General features: G+C 51.1%; 1 protein-coding gene across 3 annotated transcripts in view; it reads left to right on the forward strand.

Moving 5' to 3' along the window:
* Nucleotides 1-15,341, forward strand: part of KCNAB3 (potassium voltage-gated channel subfamily A regulatory beta subunit 3) — a 53,646-nt gene extending 38,305 nt beyond the window's left edge. For all 3 annotated transcript variants that reach the window (XM_087714280.1, XM_087714281.1, XM_087714282.1), the window contains 2 exons: nt 12,511-12,599; nt 15,184-15,341. In XM_087714280.1, coding sequence (XP_087570406.1) covers nt 12,511-12,599; nt 15,184-15,273 — 179 coding nt within the window. In that variant the 3' untranslated portion in view covers nt 15,274-15,341. The remainder of the gene's footprint in view (nt 1-12,510; nt 12,600-15,183) is intronic.
* The last annotated feature ends 238 nt before the right edge of the window (nt 15,342-15,579 follow it).

Here is a 15,579-nt window from a genome sequence, read left to right on the forward strand (position 1 = left end):
GGAGTTGAAGTCCACAAATCTTCAAGTTGCCAAGTTTGAAGACCTCTGCTCTAGGAAAACAACACAACCGACAACACACAGAGGCGCGTGCGCGCGCACACACACACACACACACACACACACACACACACACACACACACACACACACACGTTCCTCCGTCAATATAGAACACTTTGGATCTTCGGCAGAGGCAGAGTTTAAACAAATATTCCAGAGACAATATTTTGCAGTAGTAAAAAAAAAACGGTCAAGATGGCGGCAACAGTGGCAGCCATCTTGATTTTTCTTGACCACATCTTGTACATCTGTCTCCCCCGATGATGCTTTCTTTCTAGGGAATTAACATGCAGAAAAATGATAAGAAATAGGAAAGGCAAGCGCTTCGTGGCAAAGGAAGAAAGAAGAAAGGGAAAGGGGCTATAGATCTGCAACTTATGTCCAGTCCTCGCACTTAACGACCATCCCCAGGGAAATTTGGAGGCTGGTATCTAACGATAGGTCCCGGCATCCCCATTTATGACCTCCTGGGCCGGAAGCCAGATGTGCTTAACAAAAAAAATGTACAGTTTGTTTAATGACTGCCCCGACACGCTTAACAACCGTCGGGGAAATGGTCGTAAAATCAGACATGACTCCCTTAATGTGCAGAGACGTTTTTCCCTAGTGAAGGCAACGGCTTCTGTTCCCCCCTTTTTTCCTAGGGAGGGGGTGCAGGGGAAGGGGTGAGCTGCCCCAGGGGCCTGTATGACACCCCCAGACCCAAATTCTGGTGCCCAGCCAACCAGGCTTGGCTTTGAAAACTCCAGCCCGTCTCACTGGTTTTCTCCTTCCTCCAGAGGGCGACCTGAATTTCCGAGTGTTCTTGCTGGAAGGTATTATAGATCCCCCTCCCTGTGAGGCCCCTCCCCAATTTCCTGCTTCTCCTCTTGTCTCTTGCACCCCGGACCTCTCAAGCCAACAAAAAACCACCTACAACGTTAGGTGTGTAGATCAGTCTTTCTCGGCCTCTGTCCCTTTAAGACGGGTGGACTTCAGCTCCCAGAATTCATAGCCAGCTGGAGAATTCTGGGAGTTGAAGTCCACCCGTCTTAAAGGGACAGGGGCTGGCAGAATACAAGTCTGCAGGGCTTTTAAATCTGCATTTTCCCCCAAGAGCAAATGACATTTTCGGGTGGGGGGGAATTGTGTGAGGCTAATTGTCCTCGTCACGCTTCCAGTGAGGAGACCCCAAGTTTTAGGAGGGGCTAGTTAGATGGGGGTCTTTTGGGGTTGCCTCTCAATGTGGATTTTCCCCACCACTTTTAGTCGAAAGGGGTTAAATTCAATGGTCGGATTTAATGTGTTAGATTTACATTCCAGCCAGCAATTTTAAAAAGTGCCCGATTTCTATTTTTTTATTTACTTGTCTGCTGTCTGAATTCATGCTGAATCTAAGGTAACTGGAATAGAGCAGAGTAAAATAGAATATAATAGAAAATATGGATGGAATGGAATAATAGAATAGAATAGAATAGAAAATATGGAATGCAATGCAATAAATAGAATAGAAAATATGGAATGGAATGTAGAGTACAATAGAATAGAATAGAATAGAATAGAATAGAATAGAATAGAAAATATGGAATAGAATAGAATAGAGAATAGAATAGGATTCAGAATAAAATAGAAAATAGAAGAATATAGAATAGAATAGAGGAATAGAAAATTCTTCTGCCGATTACCTCCCTACGACCTATAAGATCGCATAGACTGGGCCTCCTCCGCATTCCATCGGCCAGCCAGTGTCGGCTGGCAACTACAAGGAGGAGGGCCTTTTCAGCAGTCGCCCCGACCCTTTGGAACGAGCTCCCCGTGGAGATTCGTACCCTCTCCACCGTCCAAGCCTTCCGCATAGCCTTGAAGAGCTGGCTCGCCCGCTCGCCCGTCAGGCCTGGGGATAAGGACCGTTACCCCGCCCGAATATTGAATGTATGGTGTCGATTTTATTATATGTTGTCGTCTTAATGTTGTATTCCCCCTCCCTTGGTTTTCTGTGAGCCGCCCTGAGTCCCCTCAGGGAAAAAGGGCGGCCTACAAATGTCAATAAAACCATAAAACCATATTAAAAAAAAAATAGAATAAATAGAATAGAATAATAGAATAGAATAAATAGAATAGAATAAATAGAATAGAATAGAATATAGAATAGAATAGAATAGAAGAATAGAGAATAGAATAGAGTTGGAAGGGACCTTGGAGGTCTTCTAGTCGAACCCCGTAAACCATTTCAGACAAATGGTTGTCCAATCACTTTTGAAAAACTTCCAGTGTTGAGAAGACCCTCATACTATAATTAGAGCTTTAGGGTGCATTCAAAAAAATCAAAATGGGGGACGTGAGTGCGGCCAAACCTATTCCTGTTACGTAAGTCGAGGACTACCTGCGGTAGAATCTGGCTTGAGAGGTCTCTCCTGCCTTTTCCTCTTGTCTTGAACCCAGAACTCCTCTTGGCTGCCCATAATAGCCTCCTAACACTAACCAGCTCTAGTCTCTAACCCAGGGGTTGGCAACCTGCGGCTCCGGAGCCGCATATGGCTCTTTTATCCCTCTGCTGCGGCTCCCTGTCGCCGGTCGGCTCCACAATTGATAGGGCTTTCCGGTAGGACAGGTAGAGGAAAAAAGGATGCCGTGCTAGGAGGAGACTCTATGGTGGGGGAACTGGACTTCCGGTCGGCTCCAGAATTCAACTTCCAGCCGGCTTCCGGTTAGGACATTTGCAGCTCTTTGAGTGTTTAAGGTTGCTGACCCCTGCTCTAACCCCTTAATTCACTGTTTCTCAATCTTGGCCCCTTTTAAGACAGGTGGACTTCAACTCCCAGAATTCCCCAGCCTGCCTACACACTGGTTATGGAGGGTTTGTCTCCTGCCTTTTCTTCTTGTCCTGAATCGCTTTGCTGCCTATATAATAGCCTCCTAACTCTAACAGCCCTAGTCTCTAACCCCTTAATTCACTTAATTCACCGATCTTGTCCCCTTTAAGACGGGTGGACTTCAACTCCCAACATGGCTGGCTGGGGAATTCTGGGAGTTGAAGTCCACCCGTCTTAAAGGGACCAGGGCAGAGAAAGCGTGTTTTCCCAAGGAGGAAAAACCCGACTGACTTAAGTGGGGCTTACTTCCACCTTACTCCTCTAGATTTTATTCTCGCCGTACTTTTGCATAGGAAGCAGACGTGTGTAGTGTGTAGTTGCAAGCTTTGTGTCCCTCCCCACCCCATCCGAAATGTGTGTGGCTTGTGCTGCCAACGACAACAAGAGACACCTCCGGTTTAGCTGCTGTCTATCGTTTTCCCCACTATTCAATAACCTGATTGCAAAAATGTTATTTCCCCGAAAATAAGACCTCCCTGAAAATCTTATTTTCTTGTGTCTTATTTTCGGGGAAACACGGTACCTTCTTGTGAAATAAATACAGTTACTCCTCCGCTTACAACAATTCTCTTAGTGACCATTCCAAGTTACGACGGCCCTGAAAAAATGGACTTACGAGCCTTTTTTTTTTCATGGTTACTTATGACCCTGCATAATGCAATCAAAATTCTTGGCCTCTGATTCATATTTATGACGGTTGCAGTGTCCTACGATCCCCTTTTGCAACCTTCCGACGAGCCGACGTCAATAGGGAAGCCAGATTCGCTTAACGACCGGGGGGACTCGCTTGGGATTCGCTTGACAGGAGTGGATAGCACTGTTGCCAAATTCACTTAAGAAATGCTTAGCGACAGTAATTTGGGTTTCCATTGTGGTTGTAAGTGGAGGACTGCCAGTAATAAATGAAAAAGCAGTAAAAAATATATATATAACCCTGTTGCATTTTAGGGTTAAAATCAAGCGGTGATTAAAGATGGAAGAATTAAAAGAATTGGCAGCTGGGCAAACCTTTTAATCTCAGGTTTTTTTAAAAAAAAATGGACTCACCTACATTTTGTCCTGTTCTTTGCGAAGATTTCTTGAAATGTATTTCACACTTCCTTCACCACTTTCTCGATTTTCCTGAAGGAAAAATGATTAAAAAGAGGTGGTGATGATTATTCCTTATGGAAAGTGATTGAGAAATAACCCTCTGGCCCATTTTTCAGTGAGGGGGTGCTAAATTGAAAATCAAAGGTGGCAATGGATGTATGCATTATTTGCATTAAACTCAGGTGCGTTCGGGTGTGTTCGGACCGGTGCACAGAAACTGGTAATGGAAATCGTAGTTGGGCCCATGGGCCCGCTCCACCCCGGCTGCCCCAGCTCTGTGACATCCTATTGAGCACATTTTCAAGCCAAAGTGCATACTGCGGAAGGCCAACCACATGTGTGGTGCGCCCTCACATTTGTGACTCGGTAGGGAAAGTAAGTGAATAGCTACCGTTCCCTTTTATTCTGACCCAGGCTTCCTTAAAAAGCGAGGAGCGGAGTCTTTTGTTTACACGACTGTGAATTCCTTTCATTCACAGTCATCAAGGCTTAGCAAATAGTCTTTCAGAGGAATGTTTATCCACACGAACCTTATCTCGCTTGGAGAGCTGCCAGATAGCTAATTTCCAAATGCTGGGCAAGGCCAAACTTGGCACAGAGTCTCGTATAGTCACAAATATAACTTTCCACTCTTGAACCAACCGAAGGAACGGATTGTTTCCTGCAAAAGCCCCCCCTCCCGTTCCTGTGGGAGGGGCCAATCACCTCCACGGTGTGTTTTTACTCCCAAATCAACCCTGCTTTCTCAGTTCTTGTCTTCTGGCAGCTCTGCGCGCACCGGGAAGAGGCTCCAGCTGTTCCTCTGCCTCGCTGCTGTCTAGCTCCCTCTCTGCCTCCGACGCAGAGCCCTCGTCTCAGCTTTCCTCAACCCCCAGGACTGGCCATGTTCCTCCTCCGACCTCCTCACTGTCCGGCTCTGCTCCTGCCGGCGGGCCACAACTGTTTTTTCTGAATACGAAAAACTCCTCATCTTTGAAACGCGAGGAAGAAACGGAGGGAGAAGGTACTTCCGGTGCTGATCTCTCTTTCTATTTTCATTTTCCCCTCAGAGATTGTCCGAGCTATGACGTACGTGATCAATCAAGGCATGGCCATGTACTGGGGGACTTCTCGCTGGAGCGCCATGGAGATTATGGTACATTCTGAGTTTTTTTGGGGGGGAGGGGAATGGTAGAGAAGTTGGTTCCTCTCTTTCCCCCACCCCTAATCTCTTCTCCCCCCCACCTTTCTTCTCTGCAATGTAGGAAGCCTACTCCGTGGCCCGGCAATTCAACCTCATCCCTCCCGTGTGCGAACAGGCGGAATATCATATGTTCCAGAGAGAAAAGGTGGAGACCCAGCTTCCAGAGTTGTATCACAAGATAGGTATGAAGGAAGGAGGAAGAAGGGCTTGGGGAGGAGGAGGAGGGGGCTCAGGAAGGGAACCCTCCCTCCCTATTTTCCCCTCCTGCATGATAACGTTCTTCCTTGTCCTCCTCTCCATCTATTCAATGCAACCCTGCTTTGACCTAGATCAGTGGCTTTCTAACTTGGCAACTTGTGGACTTCAACTCCCAGAATTCCCCAGCGAGACATGTAGGGTAACTTTCTTAATAGATGGTGGGTATGCAGTAAGCGTAATATACCTTGATTTCAGCCAGGGGACGGGGGAAGAGCTGTCTGGGGAGTTCTGGAAGTCCACAAGTCTTAAACATGAGGTCTCCAACCTTGACCACTTTAAGACCTGTGGACTTCAACTCCCAGAATTCCCAGCCAGACATGTAGGGTAACTTTCTTAATAGATGGTGGGTATGCAGTAAGCGTAATATACCTTGATTTCAGCCAGGGGGCGGGGGAAGAGCTGTCTGGGGAATTCTGGAAGTCCACAAGTCTTAAACATGAGGTCTCCAACCTTGACCACTTAAGACCTGTGGACTTCAACTCCAGAATTCCCCAGCCAGCCATGTAGGGTAACTTTCTTAATAGATGGTGGGTATGCAGTAATATATCTTGACTTCATTCAGCAAAGTGAAACAAAGAGTTGGCTAGGGAATTCTGGGAGTTGAAGTCCACCAGTCGTAAAACAGGGGTCTCCAACCTTGGTCACTTTAGAGTTGTAGACTTCAACTCCCAGAATTCCCCAGCCAGCCACATAGGGTAACCTTCTTAATAGACGGTGGGTATGCAGTAAATGTAATATAGCTTGACTTTATTCAGCAAAGTAAAAAAAAGAAAAAGAGCTGGCTGTGGAATTCTGGGAATTGAAGCCCACCCATCTTAAAGTTGCTGAGGTTACTGACCTCCATGTTGATTGGGGAATTCTGGGAGTTGAAGTCCATCCACCTTACAGTTGTCAGAGTTGGGAAACGCTGACCTAGAGATGAACACATAAGGAGTTCAGTTGTGTTTTATGGGTTTTCCTACCTAAGAGACAAGCCATGATTCCTAAACACAGCACATTGCAGAAGTGAAGGTGGCTTATATTCGCCCAAGGTTAATGGGCTAAGCACCCAATCAGCTGATGCTTGAAGGATCTGGAGGTCCCTTGCTTTAAGGTCAAAGTAAGCTTGAGGAAGCTGTGGGTGATACCTGAAAATTCAGTGAGAGGAGGAAGAGGAACTGTTGCCCGTCCTGACCCCACCTGCTCCATTTACCTTCTTCAGGTGTAGGAGCCATAACTTGGTCTCCGCTGGCGTGTGGACTCATCACGGGAAAATATGAAGAATGTGTGCGGAGAACTGCCGGGCAGCCATGAAGGTAGGATCCCAACTGTTCTTGACCGCCGAAATGGCAGCACAATCTCAAATTGAATTATTGCCGCTGTCAAAACATGCGTGACCCGACAAAAGCGCGCACGGCAAAAGCACGCTGACAAAACCGCGTCGCTAAAACCGCGACGTCCTCAACGCGCTGACAACAGCGCACCGACAACAGCGTGTCGACAGAAGGGCGAGTTAAGGTAAGGGTTAGGGTTAGGGTTAGGGTTAGGTTTAGCGTTACGTTTAGGGTTAGGGTTAGGTTTAGGTTCACAGCGCGCTTCTGTCACCGTGCTGTTGTCAGCGCGATTCAGCGCTCATTCGTCGGCGCGATTTAGAACTCGCGGTTTTGTCACCGTGGTTTAGTCGGGCGCGGTTTTGTCGGTCGGCCTTTTGTCGGTGAACCCAAAACGTGTAATATTAAATATACATTCCCCCTTTTTCGGGTAGGCCTAAGAAAAATAATGAATTAAGGATGACGCCTAAGAAAAATAATTCTTATAATGCTTTCATCCAGATTTTTTTTTGCTTTTGGACACGTCCACAACATGTGGTTGTATGTTCCCCGAAATTGGTTACCGTACTTTTTGGAGTTTAAAATGCACTTTTCCCCTCAAAAAAGAGGCTGAAGATCTGGGTGCGCCTTATACACTGAATACAGCATTTTTTCGCCTGCTGAAACCCCGTCCGCTTCACTAAAATGGCCGTGCATAGCCTTTAGGAGGCTTCCAGAGTGCTCCTGGGGGCTGGGAAGGGCAGAAATGAGCGAAAAACAGACCCGTTTTTTGTTCCGTTTTGCTCCCCAACAGCCCTCAGGAGCACTTTATAAGCCTCCTAAAGGTTGTGCATGCCTTTTTTTGACAAAAAACGGGCCCATTTTCGCGAAAAACTGGGCGTGTTTTGTATATTTTTTGCCCTCGCCCCCGCCCCAGGATAGCAATAGCAATAGCAATAGCAGTGGACTTATATACCGCTTCATAGGCCTTTCAGGCTCTCTAAGCGGTTTACAGAGAGTCAGCATATTGCCCCCAACAATCTGGGTCCTCATTTTACCCACCTCGGAAGGATGGAAGGCTGAGTCAACCCTGAGCCGGTGAGATTTGAACCGCTGACCTGCTGATCTAGCAGTAGCCTGCAGTGCTGCATCTAACCACTGCGCCACCTTGGCTCTTTACAAGCACTCTACAAGCCTCCTAAAGGCTATGCATGCCCTTTTTTTGAAAGAAAGAAAAAACAGGCCGGTTTTTTGGGAGGTCTGCAGAGTGCAAAAACGTTTATTTTTAATTTGCCTCTTCAAAAGCTTGGTGCGTCTTATACTCCGAAAAATACAGTACATTTAACGGATGTGTTTTTAAACATTTTGGCTAGCCTTGCCGGTGGTATGTGCCACCTTGTGAAAACCCCTCTTGTTTGTTTGTTTGTTTCGAAGGGGACTCAGGGCGGCTTACAACTCAAACCAGGGAAGGGGGATACAGACAAAAATTAAAAAACGACACATAACAATGCATAATTTAAAACACACCAGTCATACCATTCGAGACGGGGGCAACAGCTCTTTAGCCCCAGGCCTGTCGGAACAGCCAGGTTTTAAGGGCTATGCGGAAGGCCTGGAGGGTGGTGAGGGTTCGAATCTCCACGGGGAGTTCGTTCCAGAGGGTCGGAGCAGCCACAGAGAAGGCTCTCCTCCGGGTAGTCGCCAGTCGACACTGGCCGGCGGATGGAATTCGGAGGAGGCCTAATCTGTGGGATCTAATCGGTCTAGTGGAGGTGATTGGCAGCAGGCGGTCTCTCAAGTACCCAGGTCCAATACCATGAAGGGCTTTATGAGTGACGACTAGCGCCTTGAAGCGTATCCGGAGACCAATAGGCAGCCAGTGCAGCTCGTGGAGGATAGGTGTTATGTGGGTGAACCGAGGTGCACCCACGATCGCTCGCGCGGCTGCATTCTTAAGCTCTCCTTCCCCCTACCCCAAATTCTGTCTTCGGACGAGCCTTCAGCATAGCTCCAGGTCTCACAACTTATTTATTAACGTCGAAGGTCCCTGAAGGGAGGCTGGGAGCGCTTTGCTCCGAACAGATGCTCAGCGGGCTAAGCGGCGGTTCATGGGCTTGCTGGTCCATGAGGACCTTCGGTGACGGTCTTGGCCCTCTCCTCCTCTTTCAGGGCTACCAGTGGCTGAAGGAGAAGCTGCAGAGCGAAGATGGAAGAAGCAGCAGAGCAAGGTGAAGGCATTGCAACCCATCGCTGAACGCCTGGGCTGTACCGTGGCGCAGCTGGCTATTGGTGAGGACGCTGGAGGGTGTGTGTGGGTGTGCGTGCGTGCATGTCTTTTTGTAACGGCACCCTAAGGCAGGCATCGTCCCCTCCCTATCAGGGGATTCAGGCAAGGCCTTCTGTGTGGGGCTCCCACGTAAGGGGAACGAGGCCCAGCCCTAGCTTTTTCAGGGTAGCCCCCTCCAGCAGCCAAATCAGAGGAGTCAGGGTCAGCATCCGAGGGGGAAGAGGGAATGGAGCTGGCAGAGAGATGGAGAGACAGAGGCGGAGCCTGGGCTGTCCGTCAGTCTTCAGATGGAGAGTCAACAGCTCCTAACCCTAACCCTAAACCCAAACCCTAACCCTAGAGGTGGCTGATGAGGAAGAGGAGGAACAGCTGGGTCCAGTGCCTGACGCGTGGATGAGCAGAAGACAGAGGAGAGGAGAACAGTGGAAATCTATGGGCTGGTCCTTGGGACGGAAGAGCCACTGCTGCTAGCGAAGCCCTCCCCAGCTGGGGATAAAAGGCAGGGGTGGGGGGCGGAGAGAAATAGATGAGGCAGACTCATCTTCCAGCCCAAGAGACTTGTTAGCCTGCGGTGAGAAAGAAACTTTTTGCCGGCATTCCTAGTAAGGGAATCTTTTGAGTTCCCTTCCGAGGGTTTGTCGTATTCGGGGAGCTGGCTCAGAACACGGATTACCTTCCACGGCCATTTTGATCGTTGTGTTTCTCAACGGTTGTGCGGGGATTTTTTTGCATGGAGTTTCAGTTGCTCCGACATCGGTGGTTTTTCAGAAGAGACGAGACAGCCATTTGTCTGAAATGGTAGAGGGTCTCCTGCTTGGGCAGGGGGTTGGGCTAGAGGACCTCCAAGGTCCCTCCCAAGGGCTATTTGGAGAAGGAGAAGGAGAGTCTCCTGCTTGGGCAGGGGGTTGGACTAGAGGACCTCCAAGGTCCCTCCCAAGGGCTATTTGGAGAAGGAGAAGGAGAGTCTCCTGCTTGGGCAGGGGGTTGGACTAGAGGACCTCCAAGGTCCCTCCCAAGGGCTATTTGGAGAAGGAGAAGGAGAGTCTCCTGCTTGGGCAGGGGGTTGGACTAGAGGACCTCCAAGGTCCCTCCCAAGGGCTATTTGGAGAAGGAGAAGGAGAGTCTCCTGCTTGAGCAGGGGGTTGGACTAGAGGACCTCCAAGGTCCCTCCCAAGGGCTATTTGGAGAAGGAGAAGAAGAGTCTCCTGCTTGAGCAGGGGGTTGGACTAGAGGACCTCCAAGGTCCCTCCCAAGGGCTATTTGGAGAAAGAGAAGGAGGGTCTCCTGCTTCAGCAGGGGGTTGGACTAGAGGACCTCCAAGGTCCCTCCCAAGGGCTATTTGGAGAAGGAGAAGGAGAGTCTCCTGCTTGGGCAGGGGGTTGGACTAGAGGACCTCCAAGGTCCCTCCCAAGGGCTATTTGGAGAAGGAGAAGGAGGGTCTCCTGCTTGGGCAGGGGGATGGACTAGAGGACCTCCAAGGTCCCTCCCAAGGGCTATTTGGAGAAGGAGAAGAAGAGTCTCCTGCTTGAGCAGGGGGTTGGACTAGAGGACCTCCAAGGTCCCTCCCAAGGGCTATTTGGAGAAGGAGAAGAAGAGTCTCCTGCTTGAGCAGGGGGTTGGACTAGAGGACCTCCAAGGTCCCTCCCAAGGGCTATTTGGAGAAAGAGAAGGAGGGTCTCCTGCTTCAGCAGGGGGTTGGACTAGAGGACCTCCAAGGTCCCTCCCAAGGGCTATTTGGAGAAGGAGAAGGAGAGTCTCCTGCTTGGGCAGGGGGTTGGACTAGAGGACCTCCAAGGTCCCTCCCAAGTGCTATTTGGAGAAGGAGAGTCTCCTGCTTGAGCAGGGGGTTGGATTAGAGGACCTCCAAGGTCCCTCCCAAGGGCTATTTGGAGAAGGGGAAGGAGGGTCTCCTGCTTGGGCAGGGGGGTGGACTAGAGGACCTCCAAGGTCCCTCCCAAGGGCTATTTGGAGAAGGAGAAGAAGAGTGTCCTGCTTGAGCAGGGGTTGGACTAGAGGACCTCCAAGGTCCCTCCCAAGGGCTATTTGGAGAAGGGGAAGGAGGGTCTCCTGCTTGGGCAGGGGGTTGGACTAGAGGACCTCCAAGGTCCCTCCCAAGGGCTATTTGGAGAAGGAGGAGAAGAGTGTCCTGCTTGAGCAGGGGGTTGGACTAGAGGACCTCCAAGGTCCCTCCCAAGGGCTATTTGGAGAAGGGGAAGGAGGGTCTCCTGCTTGGGCAGGGGGTTGGACTAGAGGACCTCCAAGGTCCCTCCCAAGGGCTATTTGGAGAAGGAGAAGAAGAGTGTCCTGCTTGAGCAGGGGGTTGGACTAGAGGACCTCCAAGGTCCCTCCCAAGGGCTATTTAGAGAAAGAGAAGGAGAGTCTCCTGCTTGGGCAGGGGGGTTGGACTAGAGGACCTCCAAGGTCCCTCCCAAGGGCTATTTGGAGAAGGAGAAGAAGAGTGTCCTGCTTGAGCAGGGGGTTGGACTAGAGGACCTCCAAGGTCCCTCCCAAGGGCTATTTAGAGAAAGAGAAGGAGAGTCTCCTGCTTGGGCAGGGGGTTGGACTAGAGGACCTCCAAGGTCCCTCCCAAGGGCTATTTGGAGAAGGGGAAGGAGGGTCTCCTGCTTGGGCAGGGGGTTGGACTAGAGGACCTCCAAGGTCCCTCCCAAGGGCTATTTGGAGAAGGAGAAGGAGAGTCTCCTGCTTGAGCAGGGGGTTGGACTAGAGGACCTCCAAGGTCCCTCCCAAGGGCTATTTGGAGAAGGAGAAGAAGAGTGTCCTGCTTGAGCAGGGGGTTGGACTAGAGGACCTCCAAGGTCCCTCCCAAGGGCTATTTGGAGAAGGGGAAGGAGGGTCTCCTGCTTGAGCAGGGGGTTGGACTAGAGGACCTCCAAGGTCCCTCCCAAGGGCTATTTGGAGAAGGAGAAGGAGAGTCTCCTGCTTGAGCAGGGGGTTGGACTAGAGGACCTCCAAGGTCCCTCCCAAGGGCTATTTGGAGAAGGAGAGTCTCCTGCTTGGGCAGGGGGTTGGACTAGAGGACCTCCAAGGTCCCTCCCAAGGGCTATTTGGAGAAAGAGAAGGAGAGTCTCCTGCTTGGGCAGGGGGCTGGACTAGAGGACCTCCAAGGTCCCTTCCACCAAACCAGAGAAGTGGAAAAACAGGTCAGAATGGCGATTCCAAAGAGCATCCGAGATGAGGTGGTGAAACAGATATGATTATATCAGAAACGTATATTTCCCTCCGGCTTCTGATGCTTTGGCTGTGACCCTCTTGCGTCGAGAAATCAGGGCAGCCCCTGAAGCAGATTCACAGCAAGCGGGGAGGGGGGGGACCTGCAGAAAGCTGTCCCTGAACGCACCGGAGATGAGAGGCAACGATCACACTCCCACCCACGCGCAAGCACCAATTTTAGAAAGGTGGGGAGAAGAGGCTAAACTTGTTCCTTTCTGACCTATTTCGGGGTGGGGTGGGAATCCTATCTTCCCAACAGCCTGGTGTCTTCGCTCAGAAGGGGTCAGTTCCGTCCTCCTGGGGGTCTCTAGCGCCGAGCAGCTCATCGAGAACCTGGGATCCATTCAGGTGAGGAGGAGGAGGAGGAGGAGGAGGAGGAGGAGGAAGAGAGGAGGAGAGGAGGAGGAGGAGGAGGAGGAGGAGGAGGAGGAGGAGGAGGAGGAGGAGGAGGAGGAGGAGTGGTGTGAGGTCCTTGGTGCTCTCTGAGCTTGGTAGTATTTTGCAGACGTTTCGTGACCCAGCTAGGTAACACTGTCAATGCTAGGAGGGAGTGGTATGTGTGAGGAGGAGGAGGAGGAGGAGGAGGAGGAGGAGGAGGAGGAGGAGGAGGAGGAGGAGGAGGAGGAGGAGGAGGAGGAGGAGGAGGAGGAGGAGGAGTGGTGTGAGGTCCTTGGTGCTCTCTGAGCTTGGTAGTATTTTGCAGACGTTTCGTGACCCAGCTAGGTAACACTGTCAATGCTAGGAGGGAGTGGTATGTGTGAGGAGGAGGAGGAGGAGGAGGAGGAGGAGGAGGAGGAGGAGGAGGGCGGCTGTGAGGTCCTTGGTGCTCTCAGCTGAGTTTTCTTGCAGATGTTTCATGACCCAACTAAGTAACATCATCAGTGCTAGAAGGGAGCGGGGTTTGCAGACAGGAGGAGGAGGAGGAAGAAGGGAGAGGAAGAAGGGGGAGGAGGAGGAGGAGGAGGAGGGCTAGGAGGGAGTGGTATGTGAAGAGGAGGAGGAGGAGGAGGAGGAGGAGGAGGAGGAGGAGGAGGAGGAGGAGGAGGAGGAGGAGGAGTGGTGTGAGGTCCTTGGTGCTCTCTGAGCTTGGTAGTATTTTGCAGACGTTTCGTGACCCAGCTAGGTAACACTATCAATGCTAGGAGGGAGTGGTATGTGTGAAAAGGAGGAGGAGGAGGAGGGGGAGGAGGAGGAGGAGGAGGAGGAGGAGGAGGAAGGAGGAGGAGGGCGGCTGTGAGGTCCTTGGTGCTCTCAGCTGAGTTTTCTTGCAGATGTTTCATGACCCAACTAAGTAACATCATCAGTGCTAGAAGGGAGCGGGGTTTGCAGACAGGAGGAGGAGGAGGAAGAAGGGGGAGGAAGAAGATGAGGAGGAAGGGGGAGGAGGAGGAGGAGGAGGAGGAGTGAGGTCCTTGGTGCTCTCTGAGCTTGGTAGTTTTTTGGAGACATTTTATGACCCACCTAGGTAACACTATCAGTGCTAGAAGGGAGTGGGGTTTATGAAAAGAGGAGGGGGAGGAGGACTGTGAGGTTCTTGGTGCTCTCTGAGCTGAGCTTTTTTGTGACCCCGCTAGGTAACACTATCAGTGCTAGGAGGGAGTGGGGTTTGTGGAGATGGGAAGGGAAAGAGGAGGAGGCCAGAGATCTGGTGACCAGTCACTCAGTGGGGGAGGGGGCTGCATTTAACCCCATCAAGGGGGAGGCTCTGGGTGAGGGCAGCCCCCCCCCCCCGGCTATCTATGTTTTCAATTCACCTGAAGTTTTTCCCACCAAGCAAGGGGGGTTTGAATGCAGATGGGTAAAAAAGCTGGGGGGGGGGGGACACAGCAGCTTCCAATCATCCATGGAGCCCCCCCCCAATAGAGAAATTCAACGTAGGGGGCTGCAACCTTGGGGGTTCCAGCAGGTGGGAGGAAGGAAGCTTACTCATTCCTCCCTTTTTCCTCCCTCCCTCCCTATTTATTTTACTTCCTCTTGTCCTTTCTCTTCCTCCCCTCCCTCTTGTCCTCCCTCTTTTCCTTCCTTCCTTCCTTCCTTCCTAATTCCTTTACTCTCTCATCCTTTCTGTTCCTCCTCCCTCTTGTCCCTCCTTCCCTCCTCCCTCTTTTCCGTCCTCCCTCCCTCCCTCCCTTCTGCCCTCTCTCCTTTCTTCCCTCTTTATCTTTCCTTCCTTCCCTTACTCATTCCTCCCTTTTTTCCTCCCTCCCTCCCTATTTATTTTACTTCCTCTTGTCCTTTTCTCTTCCTCCCTCCCTCTTGTCCTCCCTCTTTTCCTTCCTTCCTTCCTTCCTTCCTTCCTTCCTTCCTTCCTTCCTTCCTAATTCCTTTACTCTCTCGTCCTTTCTGTTCCTCCTCCCTCTTGTCCCTCCTTCCCTCCTCCCTCTTTTCCGTCCTCCCTCCCTCCCTTCCTTCTGCCCTCTCTCCTTTCTTCCCTCTTTATCTTTCCTTCCCTCCCTTACTCATTCCTCCCTTTTTCCCTCCCTCCCTCCCTATTTATTTTACTTCCTCTTGCCCTTTCTCTTCCTCCCTTCCTCTTGCCCTCCCTCCCTCTTTTCCTTCTTTCCTTGCTTCCCTATTTCCTGTCTTCGGTACTCTTTGGTGCTTGGTTGTTTTCGTGCAGATGTTTCTTCACCCAAACTAGATAACATCATCTGTGACATTTTAAGACAGTGGTTCCCAAACTTGGCAACTTTAAGACTTGTGGACTTCAACTCCCAGAATTCTCCAGCCTGGCTGGAGAATTCTGGGAGTTGAAGTCCACAAGTCTTAAAGTTGCCAAGTTTGGGAACCACTGTTTTAAGAGACCCTACCTCAAGTCACCCGAGAAGGCAGCCGTAACAATTACAGATATGATGCTGGGGGGGGGGGTGTAGGAGGACATGCACCCCATTTTTCATACTGACAACCCCCTCCCCTCTTCCTCCTCCGACAGGTCCTCACCCAGCTGACCCCTCAAGTCATCCAGGAAATCGACGCCATACTGGGGAACAAGCCCAACGCCAAGAAGGAGTCCCGGGCGTAGGAGGGCCGGCGTGCGGCCCCACCAGACTTGCCTCCCTCCTGCTCCTCCGTGGACCCCCCCCCCATCTCCCGTGCGTCTCCCCCCTGCCCGCCACCCACCAGCTGCTGCCTTCGACAAGGGCGGGGGAGGGGTGTCGAGAGGAGCCGCTTTGTGCATGAACCAAAATATCCGTATTCTTCCAAGGCAGGTGAAGCGGAAAGTTTCATCCTGCCCCTCCCCGCTCCCCCGGGGCAGCTGCTTAAGTCTCGAGTTCAATCTAACAGCATGAGCAATCGCGCTTTGGCGGGCTGACCCCTGCCCAATGCC

Source organism: Thamnophis sirtalis, unplaced genomic scaffold, assembly GCF_051295495.1.
Source record: "Thamnophis sirtalis isolate CommonGarterSnake01/CBP01778 unplaced genomic scaffold, rThaSir2_p1.2 scaffold_4, whole genome shotgun sequence".
In the NCBI taxonomy this organism is placed as follows: Eukaryota; Metazoa; Chordata; class Lepidosauria; order Squamata; family Natricidae; genus Thamnophis; species Thamnophis sirtalis.